At 54.8% G+C, this 24,695-nt stretch overlaps 12 protein-coding genes across 12 annotated transcripts; 3 read left to right on the plus strand and 9 right to left on the minus strand.

Moving 5' to 3' along the window:
• Positions 1 to 424: 424 nt before the first annotated feature.
• N656DRAFT_731386 (2-dehydropantoate 2-reductase) lies at positions 425 to 1,915 on the minus strand (the record flags this gene model as incomplete). Its single annotated transcript, XM_064812645.1, has 2 exons — positions 1,142 to 1,915; positions 425 to 1,080 (listed from the first exon to the last, which is right to left on the minus strand). Coding segments are annotated over exons 1-2 (1,338 nt in total), but the record flags the coding sequence as incomplete, so codon positions are not given.
• A 310-nt stretch (positions 1,916 to 2,225) lies between these two features.
• N656DRAFT_708698 (ABC1-domain-containing protein) lies at positions 2,226 to 4,264 on the minus strand (the record flags this gene model as incomplete). The annotated part of the gene is made up of 3 exons (XM_064811527.1): positions 2,226 to 2,270; positions 2,345 to 3,814; positions 3,878 to 4,264. 3 exons carry the CDS (start codon positions 4,262 to 4,264, stop codon positions 2,226 to 2,228), a joined length of 1,902 nt encoding a protein of 633 aa, XP_064670479.1.
• Positions 4,265 to 4,876: 612 nt separating this feature from the next.
• Positions 4,877 to 5,923, minus strand: N656DRAFT_779125 (glycoside hydrolase family 71 protein). The gene is made up of 5 exons (XM_064815137.1): positions 5,831 to 5,923; positions 5,670 to 5,777; positions 5,373 to 5,597; positions 5,048 to 5,313; positions 4,877 to 4,982 (listed from the first exon to the last, which is right to left on the minus strand). Exons 1-5 carry the CDS (start codon positions 5,913 to 5,915, stop codon positions 4,950 to 4,952), a joined length of 717 nt encoding a protein of 238 aa, XP_064670480.1. The 5' UTR covers positions 5,916 to 5,923; the 3' UTR covers positions 4,877 to 4,949.
• Positions 5,924 to 7,403: 1,480 nt separating this feature from the next.
• Positions 7,404 to 7,735, plus strand: N656DRAFT_709226 (ribosomal protein S28e; the record flags this gene model as incomplete). Its single annotated transcript, XM_064811576.1, has 3 exons — positions 7,404 to 7,464; positions 7,535 to 7,618; positions 7,674 to 7,735. The coding sequence occupies 3 exons, from the start codon at positions 7,404 to 7,406 to the stop codon at positions 7,733 to 7,735; spliced, it is 207 nt and encodes a 68-aa protein (XP_064670481.1).
• Positions 7,736 to 9,126: 1,391 nt separating this feature from the next.
• N656DRAFT_798092 (polysaccharide lyase family 4 protein) lies at positions 9,127 to 10,810 on the plus strand (the record flags this gene model as incomplete). Its single annotated transcript, XM_064817716.1, has 2 exons — positions 9,127 to 10,716; positions 10,778 to 10,810. 2 exons carry the CDS (start codon positions 9,127 to 9,129, stop codon positions 10,808 to 10,810), a joined length of 1,623 nt encoding a protein of 540 aa, XP_064670482.1.
• Positions 10,811 to 12,365: 1,555 nt separating this feature from the next.
• N656DRAFT_708796 (phosphate transporter family protein) lies at positions 12,366 to 14,144 on the plus strand (the record flags this gene model as incomplete). The annotated part of the gene is made up of 2 exons (XM_064811540.1): positions 12,366 to 13,289; positions 13,440 to 14,144. The coding sequence occupies 2 exons, from the start codon at positions 12,366 to 12,368 to the stop codon at positions 14,142 to 14,144; spliced, it is 1,629 nt and encodes a 542-aa protein (XP_064670483.1).
• Positions 14,145 to 14,251: 107 nt separating this feature from the next.
• On the minus strand, positions 14,252 to 14,679 carry N656DRAFT_798094 (uncharacterized protein; the record flags this gene model as incomplete). Its single annotated transcript, XM_064817717.1, has 3 exons — positions 14,252 to 14,309; positions 14,382 to 14,609; positions 14,669 to 14,679. 3 exons carry the CDS (start codon positions 14,677 to 14,679, stop codon positions 14,252 to 14,254), a joined length of 297 nt encoding a protein of 98 aa, XP_064670484.1.
• A 713-nt stretch (positions 14,680 to 15,392) lies between these two features.
• On the minus strand, positions 15,393 to 16,135 carry N656DRAFT_779131 (uncharacterized protein). The gene has a single exon (XM_064815138.1). It carries the CDS (start codon positions 15,861 to 15,863, stop codon positions 15,477 to 15,479), a length of 387 nt encoding a protein of 128 aa, XP_064670485.1. The 5' UTR covers positions 15,864 to 16,135; the 3' UTR covers positions 15,393 to 15,476.
• A 106-nt stretch (positions 16,136 to 16,241) lies between these two features.
• N656DRAFT_836892 (FAD-binding domain-containing protein) lies at positions 16,242 to 18,904 on the minus strand. Its single transcript, XM_064818805.1, has 6 exons — positions 18,814 to 18,904; positions 18,310 to 18,648; positions 17,799 to 18,235; positions 17,056 to 17,707; positions 16,796 to 16,917; positions 16,242 to 16,684 (listed from the first exon to the last, which is right to left on the minus strand). Exons 1-6 carry the CDS (start codon positions 18,857 to 18,859, stop codon positions 16,520 to 16,522), a joined length of 1,761 nt encoding a protein of 586 aa, XP_064670486.1. The 5' UTR covers positions 18,860 to 18,904; the 3' UTR covers positions 16,242 to 16,519.
• Positions 18,905 to 19,731: 827 nt separating this feature from the next.
• N656DRAFT_753041 (inactive carboxylesterase 4) lies at positions 19,732 to 22,129 on the minus strand. The gene is made up of 8 exons (XM_064813052.1): positions 21,587 to 22,129; positions 21,274 to 21,501; positions 21,006 to 21,208; positions 20,828 to 20,933; positions 20,513 to 20,758; positions 20,251 to 20,437; positions 20,060 to 20,165; positions 19,732 to 19,964 (listed from the first exon to the last, which is right to left on the minus strand). Exons 1-8 carry the CDS (start codon positions 22,067 to 22,069, stop codon positions 19,748 to 19,750), a joined length of 1,776 nt encoding a protein of 591 aa, XP_064670487.1. The 5' UTR covers positions 22,070 to 22,129; the 3' UTR covers positions 19,732 to 19,747.
• Positions 22,130 to 22,617: 488 nt separating this feature from the next.
• N656DRAFT_708934 (iron reductase domain protein) lies at positions 22,618 to 23,392 on the minus strand (the record flags this gene model as incomplete). Its single annotated transcript, XM_064811551.1, has 3 exons — positions 22,618 to 22,936; positions 22,998 to 23,274; positions 23,344 to 23,392. The coding sequence occupies 3 exons, from the start codon at positions 23,390 to 23,392 to the stop codon at positions 22,618 to 22,620; spliced, it is 645 nt and encodes a 214-aa protein (XP_064670488.1).
• Positions 23,393 to 23,483: 91 nt separating this feature from the next.
• Positions 23,484 to 24,445, minus strand: N656DRAFT_81617 (uncharacterized protein). The gene is made up of 3 exons (XM_064818395.1): positions 24,245 to 24,445; positions 23,690 to 24,094; position 23,484 (listed from the first exon to the last, which is right to left on the minus strand). Exons 1-2 carry the CDS (start codon positions 24,297 to 24,299, stop codon positions 23,781 to 23,783), a joined length of 369 nt encoding a protein of 122 aa, XP_064670489.1. The 5' UTR covers positions 24,300 to 24,445; the 3' UTR covers position 23,484; positions 23,690 to 23,780.
• Positions 24,446 to 24,695: the final 250 nt, after the last annotated feature.

Below are 24,695 nucleotides of genomic sequence, written 5' to 3' on the forward strand. Positions count from 1 at the left end.
AGTCCTCGTCCACCTGCGTGGGGAGCAGCGGTTGCGTCCAACGCCCCGCCTCCGATGTCTTACGCGCCGACCGCACCTAGTCCCGGAGCGTCAGCAGCAAGGTACCCTGCGACGGGTGCTCCTGGGACGGGTGCTCCTGCTCCCGTTGTGGGCGTCCCTAACCTTGTCAGCAGCTCATAATCCAGACCGTAGGACCAGCAGAGTCTCGTCATTGCCGCGTACGGTCTGGATCATGAGTCTCAACCACACCCTCCTGCCCAGCCTGTCTATCAGGTTTGTTTCCCGTCTCGTCTGATGACTTCCCGGATCCGGTTGCCTGCCGGAGAGACCAGAACCGCCTGAGCTGCGCGCACGCAGGGTTTAGCTCTCCATCTGGAAAGCCAAAGGGATCCGGGTTGTACAAACCCTTCTTCCGGCTTGCTCGTTTGACAAACTCCGCCAATCCTGCATTCCGCGGTGTTTCGATGCCGTGATCCTCAGCCTTCCGCACAAGATATCCATTTATGTAGTCTACCTCTGTTTGCCTCCCGGCCCGCACGTCCTGTAACATGGAGCTGAAGTTGTTTGCTGTGTCCTTGGCCACCTGGAACACAAGCTCGACAAGCTTGTCGTGTTGAAACATGTCCCGCAAGTGTGTTGGTACCCCATCGGGAAGCAGGGCGCGGAGTATGGGACCGGTTTCATGGAGAAGCAGCTGGTTGAGGGCCTCCCTTTGTGTTTCGGATTCAACAACACGGCCGTTTTTGCAGTTGAAGACTACGCTGAAAGGGTTGATGGTTGAGTTGACGGCAAGTTTGTAGAGCTGGGCTACACGGAGCTGCATAGGAGTGACAAGCTCGGTGCCGAGGGTCGGCCCGGCGGCAGAGAGAGAGTGAAGCAGGATATTGTCACGGGCAGTCCTCCTTGCTGAGACCGCGTCTTCGAGGGAATCCACTTGACCGAGAGTCAGGGCTCCCCGACCGGCGTGGACGAAACCAAACGGTGGTTTGCTGTAGATGCCCGCATAGCAGATTCCCGCATAGTAGCTTGGCCTAGAATGCGGGTCGGGGAAGAGGGCCGCGGAGACTTCGTCAGTTGCTCCTGTCCACATGGACGTTAATTCCCAAGCTCGAGTCAGAGCGGAAATTGAGCATGAACGCACCCATTCCGTTCTGGAGGAACAGGATATTGGATTCGCGGCTCAAACGGCTCCTGACCCGGCGAAGGGCAGCCGTGGTATTGTACGTCTTAGTGGCCACGATCAAGTGCTTGATCGGTGGCCCTGAGCAAACCTGACTCTCATTATCTTTCTCCGCGATGTCTGAAGAGCTAAGCACTTCAACAGCGAAACTGCCCTCTCTGCTGGATTCCCCGTCCTCGATACATTCAATTGTCCGACCGGCTGCGTCCCATTCATGCAACAAACCCTCGCGGTGAAAGAGCAGCGTGACGGGCTGGTCGGGGACATGCTTCGCCAATGCGTAGGCGACGTACTTCCCTAGATTTCCCACACCGAGGATATAGAGGGTGTTTTCATCATGGTTTGTGGCATTATGGATGAGACGGGTTGTGGTCCTCTTCCGCATCAGAGGCTGGAGAAGGGAGGCAATCCGCGCACGGGAGAGTATTAACCCGACGTGAGCACGAATATGCCACGAATGTGCGCGAAGGGTAGTGGTCGGCGCAAAGACAAACTTGGTGGCTGCCGTCATTTCATTATGACTGGAGACCCTGTAGTAGTTGGCGCTTGTTGATTGTGAGCATCGGAACTCTGTAGCGCGTTCCCTGCGAATGTTGGGGTGAAGTGTTGAGGTGAACGTAGAACAGACCCTAAGGCTCAACATTAGAGCAGTGGGGGGTTGCAATGCGGAGACCTGAGATCAGAGGCACCTAAATTTCTCTTATTTAGATGCGAATTCCCATGAATTAATCCCCGACAACCTGGATGTAAAATTTACGTCGGGAGAGAGTAGTATGATATGTACTTCGTAGGGGTGATAACCAATTTTGTTGGGTATATATACTTACAAATCTAGAGATTTCTGGCCGATCACATACAATGCAATACGGCATGTGGAACAGCTAGGCCAGACATATCACTGAGAGGAGATTCACCCTCTATGATTTTAAGTCTATACATCCCGACTTGCTCTATGCTGCATGGCCATTCAACATAAACATACCCTTCTAATCGCTGCCACCGATTCACTTCAAACCCAACAATAGCCCGCTTGTTGTACCCAAACCTAAACGTTAGGCGACAGGAGATCGTACTTGACGCACCGTTCAACCTGTTTTACAAGAGGGAAAACCATTAGCATTCCACAGCACGCGAGGATGGGAACACAACCAAAGGAAAACTTACATCTTCGACACTGGCCTGCATGAACCTCCTGGTTTCCAGGCCCACCCAAACCATCAACATGGAAAAGTCGCCCTCCATGACCATGTCCTTCCCGCTCTGTGCGCCAAGCTGCCTCAGAATCGGAAGTGAACTGCTAAGCAGATCAAGATCAGGATCCATGCTCCGCCCAATACCTTCAAGCAGCAGAATGCTGATAACAACGTTGACAAAGTCGCCCTCTAGCCGGACATGATGCTGCCTCACCATGCCCAGGACCTGGTGCAGGATGTCGCCAATCTTGACGTTGCCCAGCGCCAGCGTGCGGCTCTTGACGTTCAGGACCAGGTGCTGCATCTTCAGGGCAAACACCTCCTGGTCCAGCACGGCGTCGGGCGAACGGCAGCGCTCGCACATCAGATGGCCGGCCTTGTAGCCGTCAAACTCGGCGACGGCGCGAAAGAGGTCGAGAAAGTTGCGCCTGTTGGTGCCGTTGAGCTCGGTCACGAGGCCCGTGTCGATGAAGACGAGCTGCGGCCGGAAGCCTTCCGCGTCAATCTTGGCCAGTTCGGCCTCCCAGAGCTCCTTGTTGTGGCGGTACGGACGCAGGCGTGAAAGTACCTTCTCGGTTACGTCTGCTGGGCGCTGGGAGCCGGAGTCTTTGGGGTTCGTATGACGCAGGCTTAGGTGAGGCCGGTCGGCCTCGTAGAAGCGCACCATGATATTGCCCGGGTGCAGATCGGCGTGGACAAAGTTGTCAATAAGGAGCATGCGAAGAAAGGCGTCGAGACCCTCGGACGCGATGTCGTGCTGGAACACCCCACCTCCGTTTGCCATAAAGTCAGCCAGAGGGATGCCATGGGCGAACTCCTCAACGAGCACCTTCCGTGTCGTGAATTCAGTATATGGATAGGGAAACCAGGCGGTGGTTCTGTCCTTGAAGTTCTTGCGGAATTTGGAGAGATTGGCCGCTTCAATGCGAAGATCGAGCTGCAGCTTCATCATCTCACCAAATTGCTCCACTTCGTCAGGAAGTGACAGCCATTCCATCGTGGGTATCATATTGAGAACAGAGGCGAAGAAATACATGATGCGAAGGTCACGCCGCACTATACGTTCGACGCGCGGATGCTGAACCTTGACAGCAACGTATGACGACGGGAAGCGCTTTGGAGTGCTCTTCAAAACCGTTTCAACGTTCTTACGGACGCTGTGCCGGAGATTCTGTGGAACTTCGGAAATATCAATGTCGCCATGACCGGCGAGGTCAGGTTTAAGTTTCGCCCTGTAGACCTGAGCGATGGCCCCGACACCGAGCGGCTTCTCATCAAACTCCTCAAAGATGTCGTCAAAATCGCGGCCTCCAAAAGCCTCCTGAACTATCCGTTTCGTGGCGTGCATGGAGTGAGCCGGGGCGTGGGCGTGAAGCTTCGACATGATATCACAGAGCTCGACGGGGAAGATGTCGGATCTCGAGGCGGCCCATTGGCCAAGCTATCAACTCGGTGTCAGTCAGTCTCACAACATCCCTACAGTAGCCAACCAACACCGCGTTACCTTGATGAAGGCCGGGCCTGCCCACTCCATGGCTTGCACCAGAAAGCCGTACCACCACAAGGTCCCGGTCCGCTCATTGTCTCGATCGGGCTGGCGGGGGCCAAGCCAGATAGCGGGAACCGTCAGAATGACGGGCACAAATATTGCGACAAGCTGCACGAATCGTAGACCGGTGCAAATGGGCTCCCAGATGTAGAGATCAAGGAACAGAATGATCCGGCGTCCAACATAACCCAAAGTCCCGTCATTCTCTCCCGCCGTCTTTCGAATCTCCTCCCGCGAGACCCTGAGCATCCGTTTCTCGCCCGTCTCTTTAGAATCAGCATTCTCTTCCTCCGACAGGCCAATGAAGGCAGAGGCAACCAGGGCACCGCCGCCAGCCTTCATCCAATGGGTGGGTTTCGCGCGGTGTGTGCGCCATGACTGCGAGCGGGGGGATGGTCTCGGCCGGTGCGTAAAGGTGCGGATACTGAGCCGGGACGGTGGAAGGGAACTCGTCCAGACGTGACGAGGCAGACGAGAGCAGAACGACGCTTCTACGCGGGAGGAGAGGCGGCAGAAGGCCAGAGCCAGGCTCATGTCGTCGCGGCTCCTGGGCAAGGGAATTCAGGATAATTGTGCTGATTTGGCTGTCCAAGGCATTCTCCTTTTCATTGTCCCTGAAGCCAAGCGCGGTTGAGAGGGACTCGGGGAGGGGTGCGCAGCAGGCAGTATGGTCCAATGTTGGTTTAGTGGGTTTCTGGGATGTCAGCACACCTCGGGACGGGAGCACTGCAAAAGCTGTGACGTCGTTGACCATGAGCCGCCAAGAAACATTTGCGCCCCGAGATTGACCGACCCCTGCAAGCATGTGTTCGGGTCCACAAAAAGCAACGAGGACTCAGGACCTGCGCCAAGACATTTCGGTACATGTATTGTGTACTTGTACTTCGTACCTGCCTTCAACAGATTGACGGCTACCGGTATTCCATACGAGGACTTCCTGACTTTGTTTTTCAGTTTACTATTCCCGCTTCCTTCTCATTCGCTCAATCCCTACTACAAATGGTCTCAAGTCCATGACTTCGTATGCTCAAACTTGAATGGCGACAGCATTGAGAGAAGCCTGGAACGACGTCAGTCAGCTCCGACATGCTTCGTCTTGCAACTAAACGGCCAGTCACTACTCACATTGCAGTCACCAGCACCGTCTGTTATTTCTGGCCCTACTGTTGATTTCCCGTTCATTGAAATCACCACAGCACCTGTTGTATGACTGCCGAAGGGGACCTCGAAATACGAGATGGGGTCCTGCTCTTGCGTCTCAAACACGACTTTGTAGGACTTCCCGATTGCAACCGTGATGGAAGCGGCGCCTTTGGTGACCGCCATGACGGAAACGACGTCTCTGGCACCACATGCTGCCAAAATAGAACCGCCCTGGCCCCAAACCGTACCTAAGAAATTCAGAGGCTTAGCGTTTGAGAATCTGGGAGTGGACCTGTCTAGCGCTCACCATTGTCCTGTATGCACCGAACAGGAGCGGTACGATACCAAGCAATGGCAATATCTTTCTGAACCAATGTGACCTTGGTAGATCCAGCCTTGTATGCAGAGATCAAGAAAGGCAAAACGGATCGAAAGGCCGCATGGGACTGGCCCAAAACGTATGGCTCTGCTCCTTCGACTATCTGCTCCCGTGCAATGTCGCAGATATAGCTTGACTCTCCAAAGTCATTCCCTGCATAGGTGGCGTAATCAGACTTGCAGTTCAGAGAGGAGCGGCGACACCAGCCAAGATACCTAGACTTACATGTAATGATTTGCACAAAGTCCGGCATGATTTCCATGACCTGCTTCCATCTGTCGTACCACAGAGACTCGCTGGGGCAGTGCCAGTTCTTGTTCCATTGGGCCAGGTCTCCTGTTCGTTAGGAAGGGTTGGGCGAAGGAACGGTACTGGGTTTGACTTGCTTGTGTAAAACCATGGGCCGACCCCCATCATGTACTTCTTACCCCGAAGGTTCTCCTTGTAGAGGAGATCTTCGGTTGAAGTCATCTTGCTTTGGCCCGCCTTGGGCCAAGCGTCCCAAGAGACTTTGTCCGTCCTTGTCAGTGGGCTTCAGTGGGCGCCATGTCCGAACAGAGAACTTACAAGCGCCATCAATCAAATGGAGACGCTTGCCAACTCCATGCGGTCCAAGGCTGGACCAGTCCGGAACAAGAGAGATGTCGCCTGTTTGGATGCGCACCTGTGACCAGTTGTCTGCCCAGTCCGGGCCTTCGAAGGTCGAAACAAGCGGTTTCCCGTCGACCACCGTCTGGGCTCTAGCTGTCTTGTGCCGGTTGATCAAGTCAACCACCTGAGAAACGGACCAACTCCCGCAAGCCATGCTGAACCACGGAGATCAGCTATCATTTTGGGCTTCCTGTTGCTAACACGAGATGACGAGTGGTGGCATATGAATTGTACGTACTCAAACGATATAAACACAGTAAAGCCGCTTGACTTCTCAGCTGCCTCGTAAGCCAGATTCAGCTGCAAATCTGTCCAATGATCGTATGGCCCGATGTTTAACGCGAAGCCGTCGATTCCTGCCTCCATGGCGGCTTTGATATCATGAGCCCACTGCGCGGCCGTTTGATCGCATGTGAGGCCAATCTGAGCAACAGGGCTGGAGTTAGCGGTGCAAGGCAAGCAGATTGTACTTGCGGCTCGGCATACTCTCACAGCTGAACTCTTACCATGTAATGAGCGAAGACTTTGCGGTCGCACTGCTGCGTTGCGGCGGTGCGCCTGCGCCCAAGATCTTTGATTCTGGTGAGAAGCTCCATCGAGTTTGTCCCATCTACTTCTAATTAGGTAGTAGTAAGTGGTAATCCTGGCCGACGTGGATTGTTAGTCTGGCGCAGCAGCTCTGCCCGCATTACCGGGTCTTCCTGATGGTAGCGACCGCAAGTTCTTGGCTTTTTGTTTCCATGGGCCGTGGTCTTATGATATGTTAGTAATGGTACAATCTAGAATCTGACACAAACTGAAGATGATGACGATCAAGTTTGGGTGCTTTAGCGTAGTATGGAGTACCGGTATCATCGGCTTATTATCGATGCTTTCCGGGTTGGAGCAATGTGATGAGGTCCTGCCATCTTCCAGTAGAGTAGAGCCCACAAACTCACCGAGACTTTACAATCTGCACATAAAGTGCCTCACTGCACTGTACAGTACGGCAGGTCTGGCTACCGGCAGGATAGGCGCCATATGCCAGATTCCTACGTTCCTTTCATGTAAAAGGTCAACTGCGCGTGAGGATGAATGGACGTTGACGTTATGGCGGATGGACCCACATTAAGGTCTTAGTGTTGCTCCACAATTCACACTTAAAAATGGCGGGGCACATGCCCGGACCGGAAATAGAAATTTCCTTCAACCAGCAATTTTGGCTCCGCACAATTGAATCTGGGTGAAATTTCGCAGCTCCGCAAGCCCTCTGCATCACGATCCGGCGACCGATTCTCCTTCCCGATACCAAGTCCGTCAGTCGCAAAAATGGATTCCTCGAAGGCTCCCGTCAAGCTCGTCAAGGTCACCCGAGTCCTGGGCAGAACCGGTAGGCGCTGGCCCGGTTGTTTAGACTCGAATTTTCGCAGGCGGAAATGGCTGATTTTCCTTCAACCCAGGTTCTCGTGGTGGTGTCACCCAGGTGCGTGTCGAGTTCATGGACGACACGACCCGCTCCATCATCCGGAACGTCAAGGGACCCGGTATGCTAAAATTCCACGGCCCTGGCTGGATTGATCAGCACTAATCGGTTGCCAGTCCGCGAGGATGATATTCTTGTTCTTCTCGAATCCGAGCGCGAGGCCCGCCGTCTCAGATAAAAAATTACGATGTTTACGGGGACGGATGATGGGTGATATGGCAACGACTTTAGCTCTTTGGTCGACCGTTTCGGCGAGACCATCGCCGTGAGCTGCGGCGAAGGGATTAGGTGGAATTGTCTGAGGATGGGCGTTCGGTAGAACGGTATCACGATTACTGCTTTCCACAATTCCACACGGCGCCGGGGATGCGCGGGATTCTACGGGTATCATGGTGTCACGACTGGGTTTGCAAGCAAGCTGGGTGATATGGGAAGACCAACGGGACCAGTTTCCGGCAGCAATCCTTGGAGTTAGCCCCCTCTGGGTCTGGAATGCCACAAATACCAGATCCTCCCGTCACGGCCCCGATCCTAGGACTCTGAAGCACTTGCCAGGCTCCGAGGAAGTCATTTGCCCGAATCAGCGGTCTTTTAGCGGGAGCGGACTCCATCCAGTCACATTCTCCTGCAAGCTTGGACAGACCGAAGCGCGAGCTCATCATCAGTGTGGCATGTGGTATAGTGTAGTGTACCATGTACATTGGCCAACCGTGGGGCTCATATCGGTCTTCTAGACGAGCTCCAGGCTGTGCGGGCCGCTCCTCCCCCTGAAATTTTATTTCCGCTCTCTTCTGCAAGTCAATGCAGGGCCCTATGGTTGCTGTCACCCTGGTATTCGGGATGACGCGGCCAAGCGCTGAATCTTTTGTCCATCAATCCTACCCAAGGTTTATGGGAGCCATTGAGATTTTGTTTTCAGAGCGTTATATCTAGTCACCGTATCCGTACTGCCCAGTGCCCCAGGGAGCCGAGCCCAGAACTGCATCGGCCCAACTGCTACTGGGAGTAGCAACAACAGGGCGGGCTGTATCCCTGGACGATATCGGTGATCATAAAGGAGAGGCGTGCTTCCCTCGATATCCACCAGGTATGTATTCATCACTGACCAAGGATGCCCACGTGGTGGTGGTGGGCATCGGAGGCAATGCCCTGCGGCAGTCTTCCGCCGTCTTGGCAGTATCCAAAACGCACTAAACATCCTGGTGGGTAGATTCTGTCTGCCGGATGCTACCTTAACCGTCTGCCTCACTCACTGTGGCCTAGCGGCCCCCGACACCGTGGATTCCATCCTTCAACGGAGCACGGCGTTCAGGGCGTTCCGCCAATCAAGGATCATGTTCATGACCGAACGGGGTCGGCCTCCGCCGCCTCGTTTAGGGAAACGAAATCTCAGGAGGACAGCTTGAAGCCTCGGGTACGCCATCACTATGCGACCTTATGTAGGTAAATACCGGCTTCTTGGACAAGAATTCCAAGTATGAAAAGCGCAACTATTCCGGCGATCACACTTCGTTGAATTTTCCAGGTTCACGGAACTCCCAGGCGCTGAGCTTGGTGTAAGTGGTCACCATGGAGATCAAAGCTGTTGTCCGGTTGCTCGCTCTCTCTGCTTCTTTCTTCGCACCGGGTGTCTTCGCTGCCTTCGGTTACACGACCTCAGGGAACAACTACATCATTGACGCCGGCTCCGCGAACCCGCTCATCTTCTCTGTGAGCAAGTCCAGCTGCGACATCAACTCCATCAAGTACCGGGGAACGGAGCTTCAGTATGGCAGCACCGGCAGTCACATCAGCTCGGGTCTCGGCTCAGCGACCGTTTCCATCAGCCAGATCAGCGGGACATCCAAGTATATCAAGGTCACATGCGTAACGTCGACCTTGACACACTACATGGTTGTCCGCGAAGGCGAAAGCATCATCTACATGGCGACCTACATCACCGCCGAGCCGTCGATAGGCGAGCTGCGCTTCATCGCCCGTCTGCTTCCGGACAAGCTGCCGGAGGAGTACCCTTACGGCCGCGTTTCGACCACAACTGGCTCCACTTCCACCGTTGAAGGTTCTGACGTCTTCGTTGTCGACGGAGAGACGCGGTCCAAGTTCTACTCGTCTACTCGCTTCATCGACGAGGATTCCCACTGTGTTTACGGCGGCAGCGACCTGATTCACGTCTGCATCATGACGCCGCAGCAGGAGTCTTCCTCTGGCGGTCCCTTCTTCCGCGACATTGATTCCAACAACGCCGGCGCCTCCACCAACCTCTACAACTACATGAACAGCGGCCACGTGCAGACCGAAGCGTTCCGCATGGGCTTGCACGGCCCGTACCTGATGCAATTCTCGCGCTCCGGAATCCCCAGCGTGAAGGACGTCGACGTGTCCTGGTTCGGCGAGCTCGGAATCACTGGCTACGTCCCCGCCTCTGGCCGCGGCACGGTCAAGGGCACGGCGACAGGCGTGCAGAGCGGCATGCAGGGCGTAGTCCACTGGTACAACAGCGCCGCGCAGTACTGGGCCAAGACGTCGTCTAACGGCGCCTTCACCTCGCCCCTGATGAAGCCCGGCACCTACACCATGGTGCTGTACCAGACCGAGTTCAAGATCGCCACCAGCTCCGTGACCGTCACGGCTGGGCAGACAGCAACCAAAAACATCGCGGGCACCTTCAACACGACGCGCAAGACGCTGTTCCAGATCGGCGACTACGACGGCCAGCCGACGGGGTTCCGCAACGCCGACAAGTTCCTCCGCATGCACCCGTCCGACAAGCGCATGGCGTCCTGGGGCCCCCTGACGTACACAGTGGGCAGCTCGGCGCTGTCCGACTTCCCCATGGCCGTGTTCCAGGCCGTTAACAACCCGGTCACCATCAAGTTCAGCTTGGCCAGCGCCCCCTCTGGCACGGCCACGCTGCGCATCGCCACAACGCTGAGCTTTGCCGGCAGCCGCCCGCAGGTCAAGGTCAACAGCTGGACGGGGCCCGCGCCGGCGGCGCCCACAAAGATTGATAGCCGCGGGGTTACCCGTGGCGCCTATCGTGGCTACGGCGAGATTTACACCGTCAGCATCCCCGCCGGCACCCTCGTTGCGGGCAGCAATACCATCACTATCAGCTCTCTCTCTGGCAGCAGTGGTGATACTTTCTTGAGTCCCAACTTTGTAAGTTTGGCCCTTGCGGACGAAATTAGGATGTGTCCAGGTTGAGCTAACCGACTTTAAGATCTTCGATGCTGTAGAACTCTACACGGTTTGATCAGTCCCACTGGCAATGAAGCAAGCCAAGGAGGGTTAGCACGGAAGGTGGGAAATCAACAATATCAGGGGCAATTCGATGTAAATAAAATTGAACTAAAACTTTTAATGTTCTTGCATGCTTGGCTGCTCTGGACGGTCATTGCATACCATGTTGCTTTCGATACCTAGACTGCTGCTCTCCTTGCAGCAAGGATCGATGCAGTCTTTTGTTGAATATATGATCAATACCAGGTACTACATCTGGTTATATGTCCAACGAGCTTTGCTATTCTGAACCATTGGCATTAAGATCAAATTGCTCCTGGTAGATCTCAGCCGTGCTCGACTTCATCTTTCAGGGTATTCGCGTCCTGCCGGATACTCAAGAAGATTCTCGGTCGAGCTGCTAGGGCTTGTATTTCGAAACAACGCGTCCATGTCCTCAAGAGGCCGCCCTTTGGTCTCGGGATAGAGTAGGTAGATGATAGGCACGCAGGCCAGGTTGACAGCCATGGAAAAGAAACCGTATGCTTGCATCCGAAATTTGGCAGGGGTGTTAGTTGGCTAGGTACCTTACCCAAAATGAACGACTGCTGTAGCCCCACCTCACCACCCAGATAAGGTAGCGTACCACCTTAACGTTCATTATTAGCGAAGGTCTCTCGAGGAAAACCGTCAAATACCTTCAAATGACGTCAAGCGTTGCTTGGATGCGGAAGAGCCAACCACCAACGAGCAAGCAACGTCCATCCACCTCGGCCTGTCTGCCGAATGTTGAAGGGTGTCCTGGGGCCGAAACAACTAGGCAGAGATTATGTTGCAGTCTCAGGATCCCGGGTGATCGTTTTGCGCGCTTTGGCGCTGAACTGTGCTGCTTTTTACAGGATGGATGGGTGCCGTCCAGGGCAGTGAGGGCAGGCCTGAGCTGGAAGCCTGAAAGTACCGCTTCCACTGCAACACTTGGTCGACGGGCAAACGTGTCGTGAGATCACTATGCCGCTGATGGATTGGGACTTGTATCGCACCACAACCCGGAGTTCAGAAACGTGCTTCAAACGCGGACTCTCACTCGATATATGCTTTTAGAGCCCGCTGATCGGGAGGGTGCGACACCCTGGTCGTTCACACCTTGGACTTCTCGGCATCGTCATTGTGGGGAGGTACAAGGAACGGGAGCCCTCATGCTGAGATGATGGCCTTGCCGACAGCGAAGGGCACAGATCATCACAGCGCAGAAGGGCCGCTCGAGTTTCAACATTTCCTGATGAGAGTGATGGAGGACACGCAGCCAACGTGTCTAGGATGGCCACGACGATGACTTGCGGCCAGCATATAAGGTGCCGACACACTCTGTCCGTGCTGGGTTGCACAGCTCGAGAGACGGTATAGTATTATTGTGGCAGTCTAAACACCGTGACCTGTCCACGGCTTAGGCTCAGTGAACCACGGTCAACCAAGACTAACAAAGTAAACTTAACCTTCATCCAGGCCATTACCTTCCGAGAATACCTTGGGAAACCCAAATAAAACAGAATCCTGCCCACATATTTACCTTATGCTCACTGCCTTCCAGGATGGCTGTCCTGGAACGATACGACTGGATCATTGCCCTCATCACCATCGCCTTTTGCACGAGCTCGTTTGGAAATGGCGGCAATGATGTGGCAAACTCATATGCCACGTCCGTGGCAGCCCGTACCCTGACGATGCCTCAAGTCGGAATCCTCGCCGCAATAACCGAGTTCGTCGGAGCCGTGGCTCTGGGAAGTCGTGTCACAGGAACCATCAAGAACGACGTGATCGACATAAGCCGGTTCTCTGACACTCCGGCCGTGCTCGTACTCGCCATGGCCTGCGCCGAGTTCGGAAGCGCAGTATGGCTGATCATGGCCACCACTCTCGGATTCCCCGTCTCGACTACCCAGACCATCGTGGGCGCCATCGTTGGTGTTGGAATCGCCTCTCAGGCAACCGTGAGCTGGGGCTGGAAAGACGGCAGTGTCTCGCAGATCGCCGCCTCTTGGGGGATTGCTCCCGCCATCGCTGCCGGTTTTGCCGCCATCCTCTTCGGCACGCTCAAGTATTCTGTCTTGGAGCGCAAAGACTCGTTCAAATGGGCAATGAGGCTAATCCCTTGGTATCTTGCTTTTACCGGCGCCGTTTTGGCACTCTTCATCACCATCGAACTGCCAAGCAGCGATTTTGAACACCTTGCGTCGGGCACCATTGTCGGCATCATCCTCGGCACCTTTGGGGGCGTATTGCTCGTCGGGTACGCCTTCTTTTTGCCCTACTTCCACCGCCGCCTCGTGAGGAAGGACACCCGCGTCAGAGCCTGGCATATTCCTCTGGGTCCCCTGCTCTGGAGAGAGAACCCGCCGCTGTATTTCCCGGGCAAGGACAATGCAGTCGTTATCGACTATTACAGCGGCTCACATGAGGATTCAAGCACGGAAAGCATCACCAAGGAGAAAGACCAGCCTGCACAAGGCCAGACGGTACGAGACGGAATCGCCGACACGCCCGTCCTCCAGCCGCAGACACGGCAACCAACGACAGGCGTGGAGCCAGGGACAAGAGGAAACCTCCCCCGAGCATTGGAAGAGGGAGAGATTTATGTCGAGGAGGCGGACGGGGTCGTCATCAAGCGGTTGCGCCGTGCCACCGAGCCCGAGGAGCGCTTCCTTGCTCCCGTGGCCCACCTTCCGATTTACCACCCCAGGCGTCTATGGGGGTATATCAAGTTCGGGCTGCTGCAAGGCGTGACCCGGGACTGCGTCTCGCACAACTCTGCCGCCCTGGCGGCAGTCCACGCCGCGGCCAGGCGCTATGACAACCGTGTCGAGCATCTGTGGACATACGCCCAGGTTGCCAGCGCCATGATGATGTCTATCGCCCACGGCTCCAACGACGTGGCCAACGCCGTGGGACCCTGGGTAGCGGCCTACGGCACGTGGCAGACCGGCGTCGTGTCCGAGGACGTCGACACGCCCGTGTGGATTCTCATCGTCGCCGGCCTCCTGCTCGGCGCCGGGTTCTGGTTCATTGGCTTCCACATCATCCGCTCGCTCGGCAACAAGATCACGCAGCTTAGTCCCACGCGCGGGTATGCCATGGAGCTGGGCGCCGCCATTACGGTGCTGCTCGCCAGCGTCCTGGGAATTCCCGTTAGCACGACGCAGTGTCTGTGCGGCGCGGTGCTCGGCGTCGCGATGATGAACTATGACTTTTCCGCCGTCAACTGGAGGCAGCTGGCCTGGATCTTCTTGGGCTGGGTCCTGACGCTGCCGGCCGCCGGGCTGATTGCAGGTCTGCTCTTTGTCATGGCGGTAAACACGCCGCATTTTGGGTAAATGATGACAGGGACAGGATCAGTTGACAGGGCCTGGCGAGGGGCGGGGTGGGGTGTTTGCTTTGTGGAGTGTATGTAGCGGAAGGACGGAGATTTGAGTAAGGTTTCTCAACTCATCATGATGGTTGCACGGCGGCGTAGGATGGTAAGAGGTACTGATAGACATCTGATTGAACAAATAATTCCTACTAAAAAAATGTGCTGTGGATAGTGGTGTTGGCCCGCCGTGGCCGCGCACATTTGTGCCATAAACTGCAGCAGAGCGGCGCGCCACATGCGGGCGAACAGGCTGCTGTCGGTGAAGAGTGATACCCATGTGAGGCCCGAGATCCGGAAGGCGGCGACGGCGCGCTCAATCTCGGTCAGCTCCGTCTCGACCTCGCCAGGGGTGTAGTAGCCTTCGCGGTAGAACTGCAGCGTGTCAAGGGCCTCGTCGGTCCTGCCGTGTTCGACGAGCCAACGCGGACTGATGTGGAGGGTCAATCTGGCGGTGGTTTAATACATGGTAAGACGCAGACTACTTACGACTCGTGCATAAACGGAAGCCCAACGAGGAACAAGAGGGCCGGAACGAAAGAGATGGCCAGGGACACACACGTCAACCGCTGGATGTTCCCCGCTCATCGTCCCAGAACGTCATGGCATATCCCGCCCTACACATTATGTTAACATGTTGAGGGTTTCCTAGCTGAATACTGGGCAGGGAGAGAGTATATTGTACCTATGCAATATCTATGCAACGGTTGTGCACTATCTATACAATAGCTATACAATCTCTACGCAATAGTTGTACAACTATTACAACGCTGCAACTTCCTTTGATATTATCACTTTAAGCCTTCTATAAGATGAAAGGCCTATATATAGGGGTGTAGTATTTGCACTATAACTTAAGATTTCTCTTCCTTCACTGTTGTATTCGCCCTCGAAGACAACGAATTCGACCTATTCTCAGGTTATAAGCCCGGGCGTAGAGCGATAGAATTTGACCACATTGGTTGGAAGTACTGTAGTACTGCGGAATCCGGGCTCATAACCTGAAAATAGGTCGAATTCGTTGTCTTCGAGGGCGAATACAACGGTAAGAGCTAGCTGAGTTGGGGCGATGATTAGGTAGGTAAGCGTGGTTGAAGTGGTAAGGTATGGATTGGTAAGGACGAGAGAGGTATAGGGAACGCGGAGTACAGCTCACCAGAAACCAGAGGCAAGACCGGCAACGAATCCCACATGGTTCATGACCACATATCGACCACGCTGTTTCGGCGGAGCAATTTCACTGCGCGGTTTGCTTTTAGCAATCAGGACCACTTTCACCGCCAGAATTTGCTAACCTCTAGTAAAGGGGAACACTGGTGGAGATGATGGCTGTGCCCTTGCCGGCAACGATGCGGCCCGCGACAACCATTGCCAGGGCATGCCGCCCAACGGCGCCGGCCTGGAGAGCTTGGTCGACGCAGGTCACGGACATGCCTGAGAAGGCGGCATAGCGGCGGCCGAGTCTGTCGGCAGCGGGATGGGCGAAGAAGATGTAGCTCAGCCATGTGCCGAGATAGTAGATGGCCGTGATGAGCCCGCTGCGAGAGGCATCGGGCTGCTGGAGTGTCTCCTGGAAGCCCGGGTGCACGAGGACGGATGCGAGCACGCCGACGTTGTATCTAGTGTGTTGCGGATGTCCGACTTGGAGTTTGGAATGATATGGGTACAAAGGAGTTTGTTTCATAGGGGAATGATTGAGAATGCAAGCTCTTACCGCCAGACAAACGAGCCCAAGGCGAGGAGGAGACAGAAGTAATGCACGCAACGAGCAGCGGTTGAGAGGGCCGCTCTTGCCATTATGCCACCGGGTCGTCACTGGCAGTCATCAGTCGGCATGCTTCTCATGAGCAACGGCAACATCGAAGAGCAAGATACGGTCAGGAAGTGCAGTCCTCGAAAGGTGTTTAGCTGGCAGGTGCACCCCCACGACTGCACCTACCTGCCACTGTCGTGTAGGAATAGACCTTGGTGCCGAACTCGGATGGCGGCAGCTCCCCCGCATTTATTCCAGGTTCTCTCCCGCTCCTGCAGATTCCTGCGATCCTACCTTGCCGAGTTGGCTTCCTTCCCCAGATATAATTGAACATCTCTCTTTTCTCTCACGCTCAATGACTTAGAACTGAGAAAACTGTCCGACATACGATATTGGCATGTTGACAGCTCGATACAACGGGAAACCCGAGGGAGAAGCACTCCCAGAAGCCTTAGACCATCCGTTACGTGATCAAATGCCACGCCAAGAGGCCTTCATCTTCGCCTTCATCTGGATTGTCAGCGCTCAAAAAGGGTGCTATCCTGCCCAAGTCTGACACTCAAGCTGCAGCAAACAAGGATCTCGAATCAAACACGGCACAGCATCCCCTCGACTTCCTCCCACCGCTCATTCCCAACACAGGGCTGGCACCAAAACACATCGTCCGGATCCACGGCACGCTTGATCTGCAGTAACCGCTGATAGTTCTGCCCCCAAAATACCTGCTGCCAGTCTGGTTCGTAGCGGCTGGCCTGTGAGTTGATGTCGAGGGATGAGGCAGTTAGTGGCTTGGACGATACCTAATTACCTACGAAAGCAAGACGCCGGACTCTTTCATCACCTAATTATAAACCGAAACGTACCTCATTCACATACGCTCCCATGTCCTGACTCACTTCCCGCAGTGCTGCCGCGGCGGCATTTGCCTGGGAGATGGCCATCGCCCTGGCGGTAGCATTCAAGGGGGCGAAGCTGAAGCTAGCAGCTGTTGTTTTCAGGAGAAGAACGTCAGCCGATGAATATTGATCACCCTCCTTCAGGGCTTGGAAGTCAAGCTAAACATCACTTCCATTCGCCGCGCAGGCTGTTGCCATCAGGTTCCTTCCAAAGCGAACGGACTTACTCGCATGAACATGGGTCCTCCTCCAGGCGGGATTCACCGCCGTGCTCCCGCCTCTAGGCTTCGCCTCCCACACGGCTTTTCCCGAGACGATATACGCCGTAACCAGCCCCGGCGCCATTCTGCCATCGCCAGCGGAGGAGAACCTGTCCAGCGCGGCTTTGGTGGCCGTCAGGTTCGCCGCCAGCGCGCCCCTGTCGAGCAGCCGCGAGCCCATGACGCTGCCATACCCGACGGGCGAGGGGTCGTAATTCTGCTCGTACCACGCGCCAAAGGATGGGAAGTAGGTTGTGTCTGCCAACCATGTCCAGCCAAGCCCGCCTTCTGACCAGGTGGCGTTGATGTGCGCAACTACGGGCTCGAGCTGGACCAGAATTCTGCGAGGGTCCCGCGTGTGCAGCATGATTACCTTGCCAATTATCCCGCTCAGGGATACAGTACTGGTGGCGGCGGCGGCGGACCGGAAGATGATGGGGTACCCGGACACGTCGGCATCGCCCAGGTCTGGAAGCTTGCTCACGAAGTAGGTGATTGCGTCGAGAGCGTGCGGGTTTGATGCGGGCGTGGAGAGTTGGAAGGCGAGGCTCATCACCTCGGGGCTGGGGATGGCTTTAAGCGTGATGGAGGTCAGGACGCCAAAGGTCGATCCGCCTCCCTGTGTGGCCAGAAGGTGAGCGCGAAGAATTTGATAAGTGAGCTACCATGCCGACAGGATGAAAGATGTACAGGTGCGAACTCTTACTTACCCCCCTCATGGCCCAGAACAAGTCCGCGTGTTGGCATTCGTTCGAGGTCACGATCTCCCCCGTCGGCGTCACCAACTCCATCTCAAGGACCTGGTCTGCTGCCATGCCGTAGTGCGGCGCCAGGATGCTGTGCCCGCCACCGGTAATGAATCCGCCCAGCGCGACCGTCCTGCCGTTCCCCCCAACTACGGTCAGGTTGTGAAGCGCCGTGGCTCGGTACGCCTCAAGCATCTGCGTCCCTGCGCCCGCCGTTACGGCGCGTCCTCCCTCGAGCGGGATGCTGACATTGCACCCCGTCGGCCGGAAGGACGACTCCTCGTGCACTCGGATTTCTTTCATATGATGGACCCATATGGACAACGAGCCGGGCGCGCTCGAGCGGCCGAGGTAGTCATGCCCGCTGTTCTTGACAATCAAGCGGATATTGTGCATCCTTGCTGTACACAACAGAACAAGTCAGGACTCAAGAGTGCTATTGAAGGACATGTTCTTTGGGTCCTGGGAAACTGACCAAAATCAATCCCAGCCTTGACATGCTGCGCAGTCGAAGCGTTGACCACGTACACGGGGTATCCGGCCGCGCTGCAGGGGAGCGCCGGGTCGGGCAGGCATGTGTCATTGTTCCAGTTGTTCCACATGGACGAGACCGGGTCGTTAGAGTGCAGCGGCTCGGTGAACCACGCGGCTTGCACCTCGCCGCATGCGGCGGCATTGTAGTGTGCGGCTTGCGCCTCGTGGCAGGCCGCCCCCGGCGGAATCGGTTGAAGCAGGCGTCCGTCGACGGACCGGTTGAGCGACGCCCATTCCTCTAAGGGCGGCCACCCCTCGCTCCCGGGGACTGCTTTGCATGCTCTAAGTTGACGTTTGGCAGCCACGGGTCGGCAAAATGGTAAGATGAAGGAAAGAACTGTCAGGAGGGAAGGGAGGTGTGATATGAATCGGGCCATGGCAGACTGCAGTGGAACAGCTAGGACTGGTTCTGGTGGCGTGTAAGTGATACCATATCATCAAGTACTAGTATTCAAGAGCCAGTCTGTGTTGTTAGCAAAGAGGGTCATCATGATGGTTCGAATATCCACCACGTCGGGTAGTAGAGCAGACTGATGATAACCCGGGAGTCTTGCGGTGATCCTCGAGTCCACAAAGCCTCAGGGTCCGCGCAAGCAATCTGTTTAAGGTTAGGTTCCGAATGTTACCATATGGAAATCTTATTTTGGTCAATCCAATATCGTTAGGGTCTATATTATCACTGATAACGACCAGTGATGGCGAGCCTTCAGTCTTCAGCCGCCGGGACCCCGGGTGCCGTTGCGCCTAGATCCTATCACGGAAGAAGGAACCGGCAGTTGGGAGCGGCCAAGTCTTCCTCGCAGTCTTACCTTGCTTGTACTAGTAGGTATAGTATGCAGCCTCCAGGTGGTATAAATCCAGTTGCTGGTGGTAGGTCCTAGTTTTATTCCCAAGTCTACCAACTCAGTACGTGGTACTAACTTCAATTGTCAGTCAGGGTACTTTGGAAGGGAAGATGTCTGTTAGTGCAGCCCGATATTTTGTATGCAAAAATCATCCTCTCTACTACCCCTCTTAACAGAACTGCTAGGCTTCTGTTGTACTCTGCAGCTTCCAGCAACCTCCAAGTGACCCATCCCTAGCAGCGCCCTTGGATCGGGGTTCGAGCTTGCCGTGCAAACACATGCTGCAAGCCCACGTTAGAGACAGTCTATAGCGAACATCAGCTAGCCTTCAAGTTTGCTTTCATTTTGAAGAATCTAGATATTGTATGGCTCTGTATGTTTGCATGCCCGTAGGGAGCCTGCGAGGACTCGAGCGGACCTGCAGTGGGCAGAATGAATGTAATCCCGAAGAAAACAACAGATACATTCCTCATTTAATCCTACCTAGGTAGGTAAGATACTAGTAGTACTATACCCACCTATGAAGAAGAATTCTCACTGCGGAACATATGGACTAAGCTGCTTCCACAAATCGCAGCGACGCCCCCGGCCGCCTTCCCATTGATACGCATCCGCCAGGGTGATGTTGTTGCGCAGCCCGGGGTTGCGGAACTGGGTCACCTCAACGCCGACGGCTGACAAGGTGGTGTACCGAGTGCCGCCGCTCTGGTTGAGGTTCAGGAGGTAAGGGGTGGAATCTGTCCATTGAGGCCTGGCCAAGTACATGTAGTTGAAAAGTTAGCTGTCTTGGAACAGGTCCAAGTGATTGAAGGGAGGATTCAACTAAGATACGTAGGAAGTACATACCAACTGCTAGCCGAGTTTGGTAAGTCTCGACTAGGAGACGACCAGCTGTTCGCGTCGAAACTTGATATTGAGGGGTCGTCTTTTGTAATGAAATTGCCATAGATCCCTGTGTTGTCATGGATAACCTGTTAGTGTTTTGGGTCGCTTTAACAAGCTGCAAGCTACCAAGTACTAGTAGGTCATAGACAGACTTCGAAAAGCAGTGACAAGATCTGGCCCCTGATTCTCAGTTGAGGGCCCGAAGTAAGCTGCAACGTCTGAGCCGTGCACGGCGAACGGGACGGAATACTGGTAGTGGTAGGCGGCTTTGCCCGAGGCGGAGAAAGCGCTGGCGAACCAATAGCTTGGACATATCACGGATGCTTCGGCGTAGATGTTCTACGTAGCAAGACATGGTCAGGGCGCACTAGTAGCCAGGTAAACAAACTTGCTCGAGCCATGCCATCAGCTTACATAGCCTCGTTGTTGTTGCCCGGTAGCCACCTGGCTGACGTTGAGTGCTGTTGCGGGACCGTAGCCATCTGTCTCAAACCTTGCAGCGCTGGGATCGACTGGGCCGGCATCGCTTGGGTAGGCGGTCAGGATGCTGCTGATGTTTGCCTGTGACAAGCTGGGGAAGTTCTCCTTGAGCCAGGCGGTCAGGTCATTCTGTGTTTTGATAGTGGATGGTGGTATAAGGGAACCTTCGTTTGCGTTATTCTGTCACTTGTCAGTACGCCCCCCTGACATTTTTCGGTGTGAGGTGGTCCATGAGGATGGTCAGGAGACTTGACTTGCCCCGACTAGCAACCGCTGTCCGTTGACTCGCTTCTTAGCGAGCTGTATACTGGGCGGCCCCGTGATGTAGAACCCATCAGTGACTGGAATAAACGCCCTGCACCCTCGGTCAACGATTCAAGTTTCCAGGGCCAACTGGCAAGCGCCTTATAAATGCGTCTTTACGTACCAGTTGCCATGAGGAGTCGGGGGGTTTGTCGAGACCAAATGGGCGGCATACTGTAGCGTCAGTGTATCCCGAGACACCAGACAGTCAAACGTGTTTTGCTGCGACGTGCACCCTGACAGTGAGGCAAAGTCACGGTAATGCCGAGTAGGGATTGGGTCGTCGTAATATGGCTGAGTCGGTATCCAGGGGGATGCTGCGATCAGCTACACAAACAACGGTCAGAACAACCATCACCTCCTTCATTAGGGATCTGGAGAGCTAGACTGACATTCCTGAAAAGACTGGTGCCCAGTGAGGCGTCTTGTGCTGTAGCATGCAACAAGATGGAGCCGGCACCTGCAGACACGCCCCATACCGTCACTCGGTCCGGATCGCCTCCGAACTTGGAGATGTGTTCCTGCACCCACTCCAGTGCGAGTTTCTGGTCTAGGAGACCGGCGTTGAGCACACCCCTGGCCTTGACTTCCGGAGAGGACAGGAAGCCAAACGCCCCTAGCTTTAATAGAGGTAGGTATTAATATGATGATTAGAAGCATATCAGCATCCACCATGACTTATACGCCCCAAGCGAGATCACATACCCTGTACTGTATTGTAACAGCAACCAATGAATTGTTATTGGTGTTGATAAAGCCAGCCATGTCCTGCGATGCATCGCCAAGGCCGTACCCGCCGCCGTGTATGGCGACAAGAACAGGAAACCCGGGTTCCGAAGCATTGCCCGATGATGCCGGGGCATAGACGTTGAGAAACAGACAGTCCTCGTTCCCGGGAATGAAGATTGCACTAGCTCCAGGTTTGGCGGAGAGTGCCTGGGGACAAGCTGGTCCAAAGGTATTGGCCAGGATGGCAGTGCGGTTGGCACCGGGCGGAGGCCGAGGCGCCTGCCATCGGAGTGGCCCCACGGGCGGTGCCGCATATCGGATGCCTTTCCAGACGTTGAGCCCCGAGGAGCTGTTGAACACACCCGTGTATATGCCGTAGCCGAGATCGACCGTCAAGCCAGCTGCGTCGACCGCGGCGGTGGCGTGAAGGAATATGGAAAGTCCGAGTAAAGCAAACATCTTACACGGGGTTAACGTGGGTGATGGTATGTACAGTACATGTAACAGCCTCTAACTGAGAATTGATCCCTTGTCAACGAAGTACGCTACTATACGGGAACTGGACTGAACACACTGGACAGAGTCAAGCTTTTGGACATGTTCACCACGTGACGGATATATTGGGAGTTGTGTCATCTAGGCCCATGCTGTTACTTGATACTATGTACATGTCCTGTTCAGCCGGCTTATATCTAATGATGTACCCCGGCTCCGGCAGTTATACATGCAGCATATACACCAAACAATCGAGATTGCACTTTTGCGGATTTTTCATCATCTAAGTAGGTACTGTAAGTACTACTAGCAGTAAGTAAACACCAAGCCTATTGCTGGTTTGACCAGACAGAGTGTCAAAAAGATGGCCCAGGAGATTACACTCCTAATGTAATCGCATTAAAGGATGAGTCCACCGTCTAACTAGTCCCTATCTCTGAGCTATGCTACAGCACTAGTAAACAATCAAGATCCCCGCTCCAAGTCCATCTTCGGTGCTCCATCAAGCTACCTTATACAAGCTTAGCCACCTTGGCGTCAAAGTCGGCATTCTTGCCTGTGGCCAGGTCGTATATGGGGTGGCCCAGGCTGTCATGAATGCCGAAATTCGACTCTTCATCGGCCGGCGTGTCGGGCGGAGTGTTGGAGTAGGCAAACGCCATGGTGCTCTGGTACGCGGGATCGAGCTCGGTAAAGCCGATATCCTCGTCACCCCACCTCGAGCAACCCGTGCACTTGGCCGTGATCTGGAAGTGCGTCGCGTTGACGTGCGTTCCCGTTTTCAGGATCGTGTAGGTTGCGTCCGGGTAAGACGGGGGGCTGAAGTAGCCGCTGTGAGGTGGGTACCGTTAGTATCTGTCTAGACGGATGGGAAACACAGGGGGAGACAAACTAAGCGATCCGGGACGTCAGGACGACATCGTCGGTCCCGTTGAGCCAGACAACCGCAAGAGGGTTGTACGTCATGTGCCCTCCCCAGGCCCAGCCGGTCCAGCCCACATCGTTGGGCGCTACGATTTGGAGGACAGTGTCGAAGATCTTGTTGTCCGGGACGGGGTCGGGTATGGCGACGCGGAACGTGATGCCACGTTCACTCGTGTATGAAGCAAATGTAAGACCCGTCTCTGAGTCCTCGTACACGGATGAGTCGGGCTCGAATTGCCTTCTCGCTGCGAAAAGGAAACGCCAACCCGTCAATCTCTGCCATTTGGAAGCAATTCTATATCAGAAGCACTCACCGAGGCCCAGGAAGCCTGCTACGCGTGTGACGCTCTCGAGGAACCGCATCTTGGCTGGGAGCCGGCAGTAGAATTGGAATGAGAGCAACGGCAATGAGCAGTAGCCGAGCACCAGACACTGACTGCGGTTTCCAGAGTTTTCTACTTATATATGACACTTAACACATGTCCTATGCGGAGGCCGACCAACCGGTCCCTCGAACCCCCTGGCATGCCGAGACGTTACTTCCGTAGGTACGGGAGACAACGTGGGCAATATGGGAGGCGACGAACCAAGCCGGCCGTAGACTACATCCCGGAACATCGGCGGCAGAACCAAGCCGAGGAAAGGGGTAGAAAAGCTGACTGAAGAGGCCGTCGTCCTTCGGGCCAGGCCCACCACGAAATTAGACGTCACAATCCGGTTCACCGTCGACACCATTCCATTCCTGAAACATTCAGAGCATGGTCATCGGCTTTCGCTTGGCTCTGGTTGGTCCGATGTCGACGTTCGGAGGCTGACTCTGGATCGCTGCTTTTGTCGTTGAATGGAACTCTAATAACCACAGGAGGACCCAAGAGGTCGAGACAGGAAGGTGGAGGAGCATGGAAGGACCCGGAAAGAAAATCGTTGCTGCTTGTGGCGGGCAATGATCGAAAGTTCGTGATTGGAAGGGTAAAGCAGATGTCATGGGAATAAATGAAATCAATGTCCTTGATGCGGGGTGCTCCACGATATTAAACGGACCGGAACGAAAGCGCAGGGAGGGTCCTGGGGAGGGATGATAGAGTCAGAAACAAGGCTGTAAAAGAGGCTGATAATACTCCCTTTAGCCTAAACCAGCCACAACGAGAAGTCCTCCGATATATGATGGAGGACTCAGGGGGTTCAACTTTGGTATCAATGCAAGGGTAAGCCCACGACGGATTATACAGCACAACCACGCGCTTGAGTGATGCTGGCTGCGAGCCAACATGTCATCAACAACCCGACCAAAACTTGGCTACTCGGTTGAGAAGACTATGGAAGAAGGAGGCCCGAGAAATATAGAGCCCGATGATCCAATAGAAAACCCAGGTCAATGCGAGTACGTGTAGGAAGTGTTAAGAATGCGAGCCTTTCTCGTCATCGAGGCGCGCCGATGTGTAATTGTGGAAGTCGGCTCTTGGCAGCCATGCCTCCCAGGATATCGGGTTCACGGGTTGGGGCCGGCGAGCTGGTAACCCGATGTGCCGTCAATCTCATATATTCGCTTTTCATCGTATTGCATGTTGTCTGTAAGTTGGGGAATGGTGGCCGCCACTCTACTGTTCTTGCTTGAGATTTATTCACTGACCGTTGACGTTGGGGTCGGACCAGGCACACATTGGGT

The sequence above is a fragment of the Canariomyces notabilis genome (assembly GCF_033297395.1).
Source record: "Canariomyces notabilis strain CBS 508.74 unplaced genomic scaffold N656scaffold_10, whole genome shotgun sequence".
Lineage (NCBI taxonomy): Eukaryota > Fungi > Ascomycota > Sordariomycetes > Sordariales > Chaetomiaceae > Canariomyces > Canariomyces notabilis.

Coding starts and splice junctions, on each gene's coding strand:
- N656DRAFT_779125 (XM_064815137.1), bottom strand. CDS start 5,915: ATGACTTCAACCGAAGATCTCCTCTACAAGGAGAACCTTCGGGGTAAG. Junction 5,314..5,372: donor TCGGTGCATACAGGACAATG/GTGAGCGCTAGA, acceptor TGAATTTCTTAG/GTACGGTTTGGGGCCAGGGC. Junction 4,983..5,047: donor ACGGTGCTGGTGACTGCAAT/GTGAGTAGTGAC, acceptor ACGTCGTTCCAG/GCTTCTCTCAATGCTGTCGC.
- N656DRAFT_779131 (XM_064815138.1), bottom strand. CDS start 15,863: ATGAAACAAACTCCTTTGTACCCATATCATTCCAAACTCCAAGTCGGA.
- N656DRAFT_836892 (XM_064818805.1), bottom strand. CDS start 18,859: ATGATGACCCTCTTTGCTAACAACACAGACTGGCTCTTGAATACTA. Junction 18,236..18,309: donor CAAGGCTGGGATTGATTTTG/GTCAGTTTCCCA, acceptor TGTTGTGTACAG/CAAGGATGCACAATATCCGC. Junction 17,708..17,798: donor TGTTCTGGGCCATGAGGGGG/GTAAGTAAGAGT, acceptor CTGGCCACACAG/GGAGGCGGATCGACCTTTGG.
- N656DRAFT_753041 (XM_064813052.1), bottom strand. CDS start 22,069: ATGTTTGCTTTACTCGGACTTTCCATATTCCTTCACGCCACCGCCGCG. Junction 20,438..20,512: donor GGCAACAACAACGAGGCTAT/GTAAGCTGATGG, acceptor CTTGCTACGTAG/AACATCTACGCCGAAGCATC. Junction 19,965..20,059: donor CCAAACTCGGCTAGCAGTTG/GTATGTACTTCC, acceptor GTACTTGGCCAG/GCCTCAATGGACAGATTCCA.
- N656DRAFT_81617 (XM_064818395.1), bottom strand. CDS start 24,299: ATGTTGGCTCGCAGCCAGCATCACTCAAGCGCGTGGTTGTGCTGTATA. Junction 24,095..24,244: donor GTTGTGCTGTATAATCCGTC/GTGGGCTTACCC, acceptor ATCCCTCCCCAG/GACCCTCCCTGCGCTTTCGT.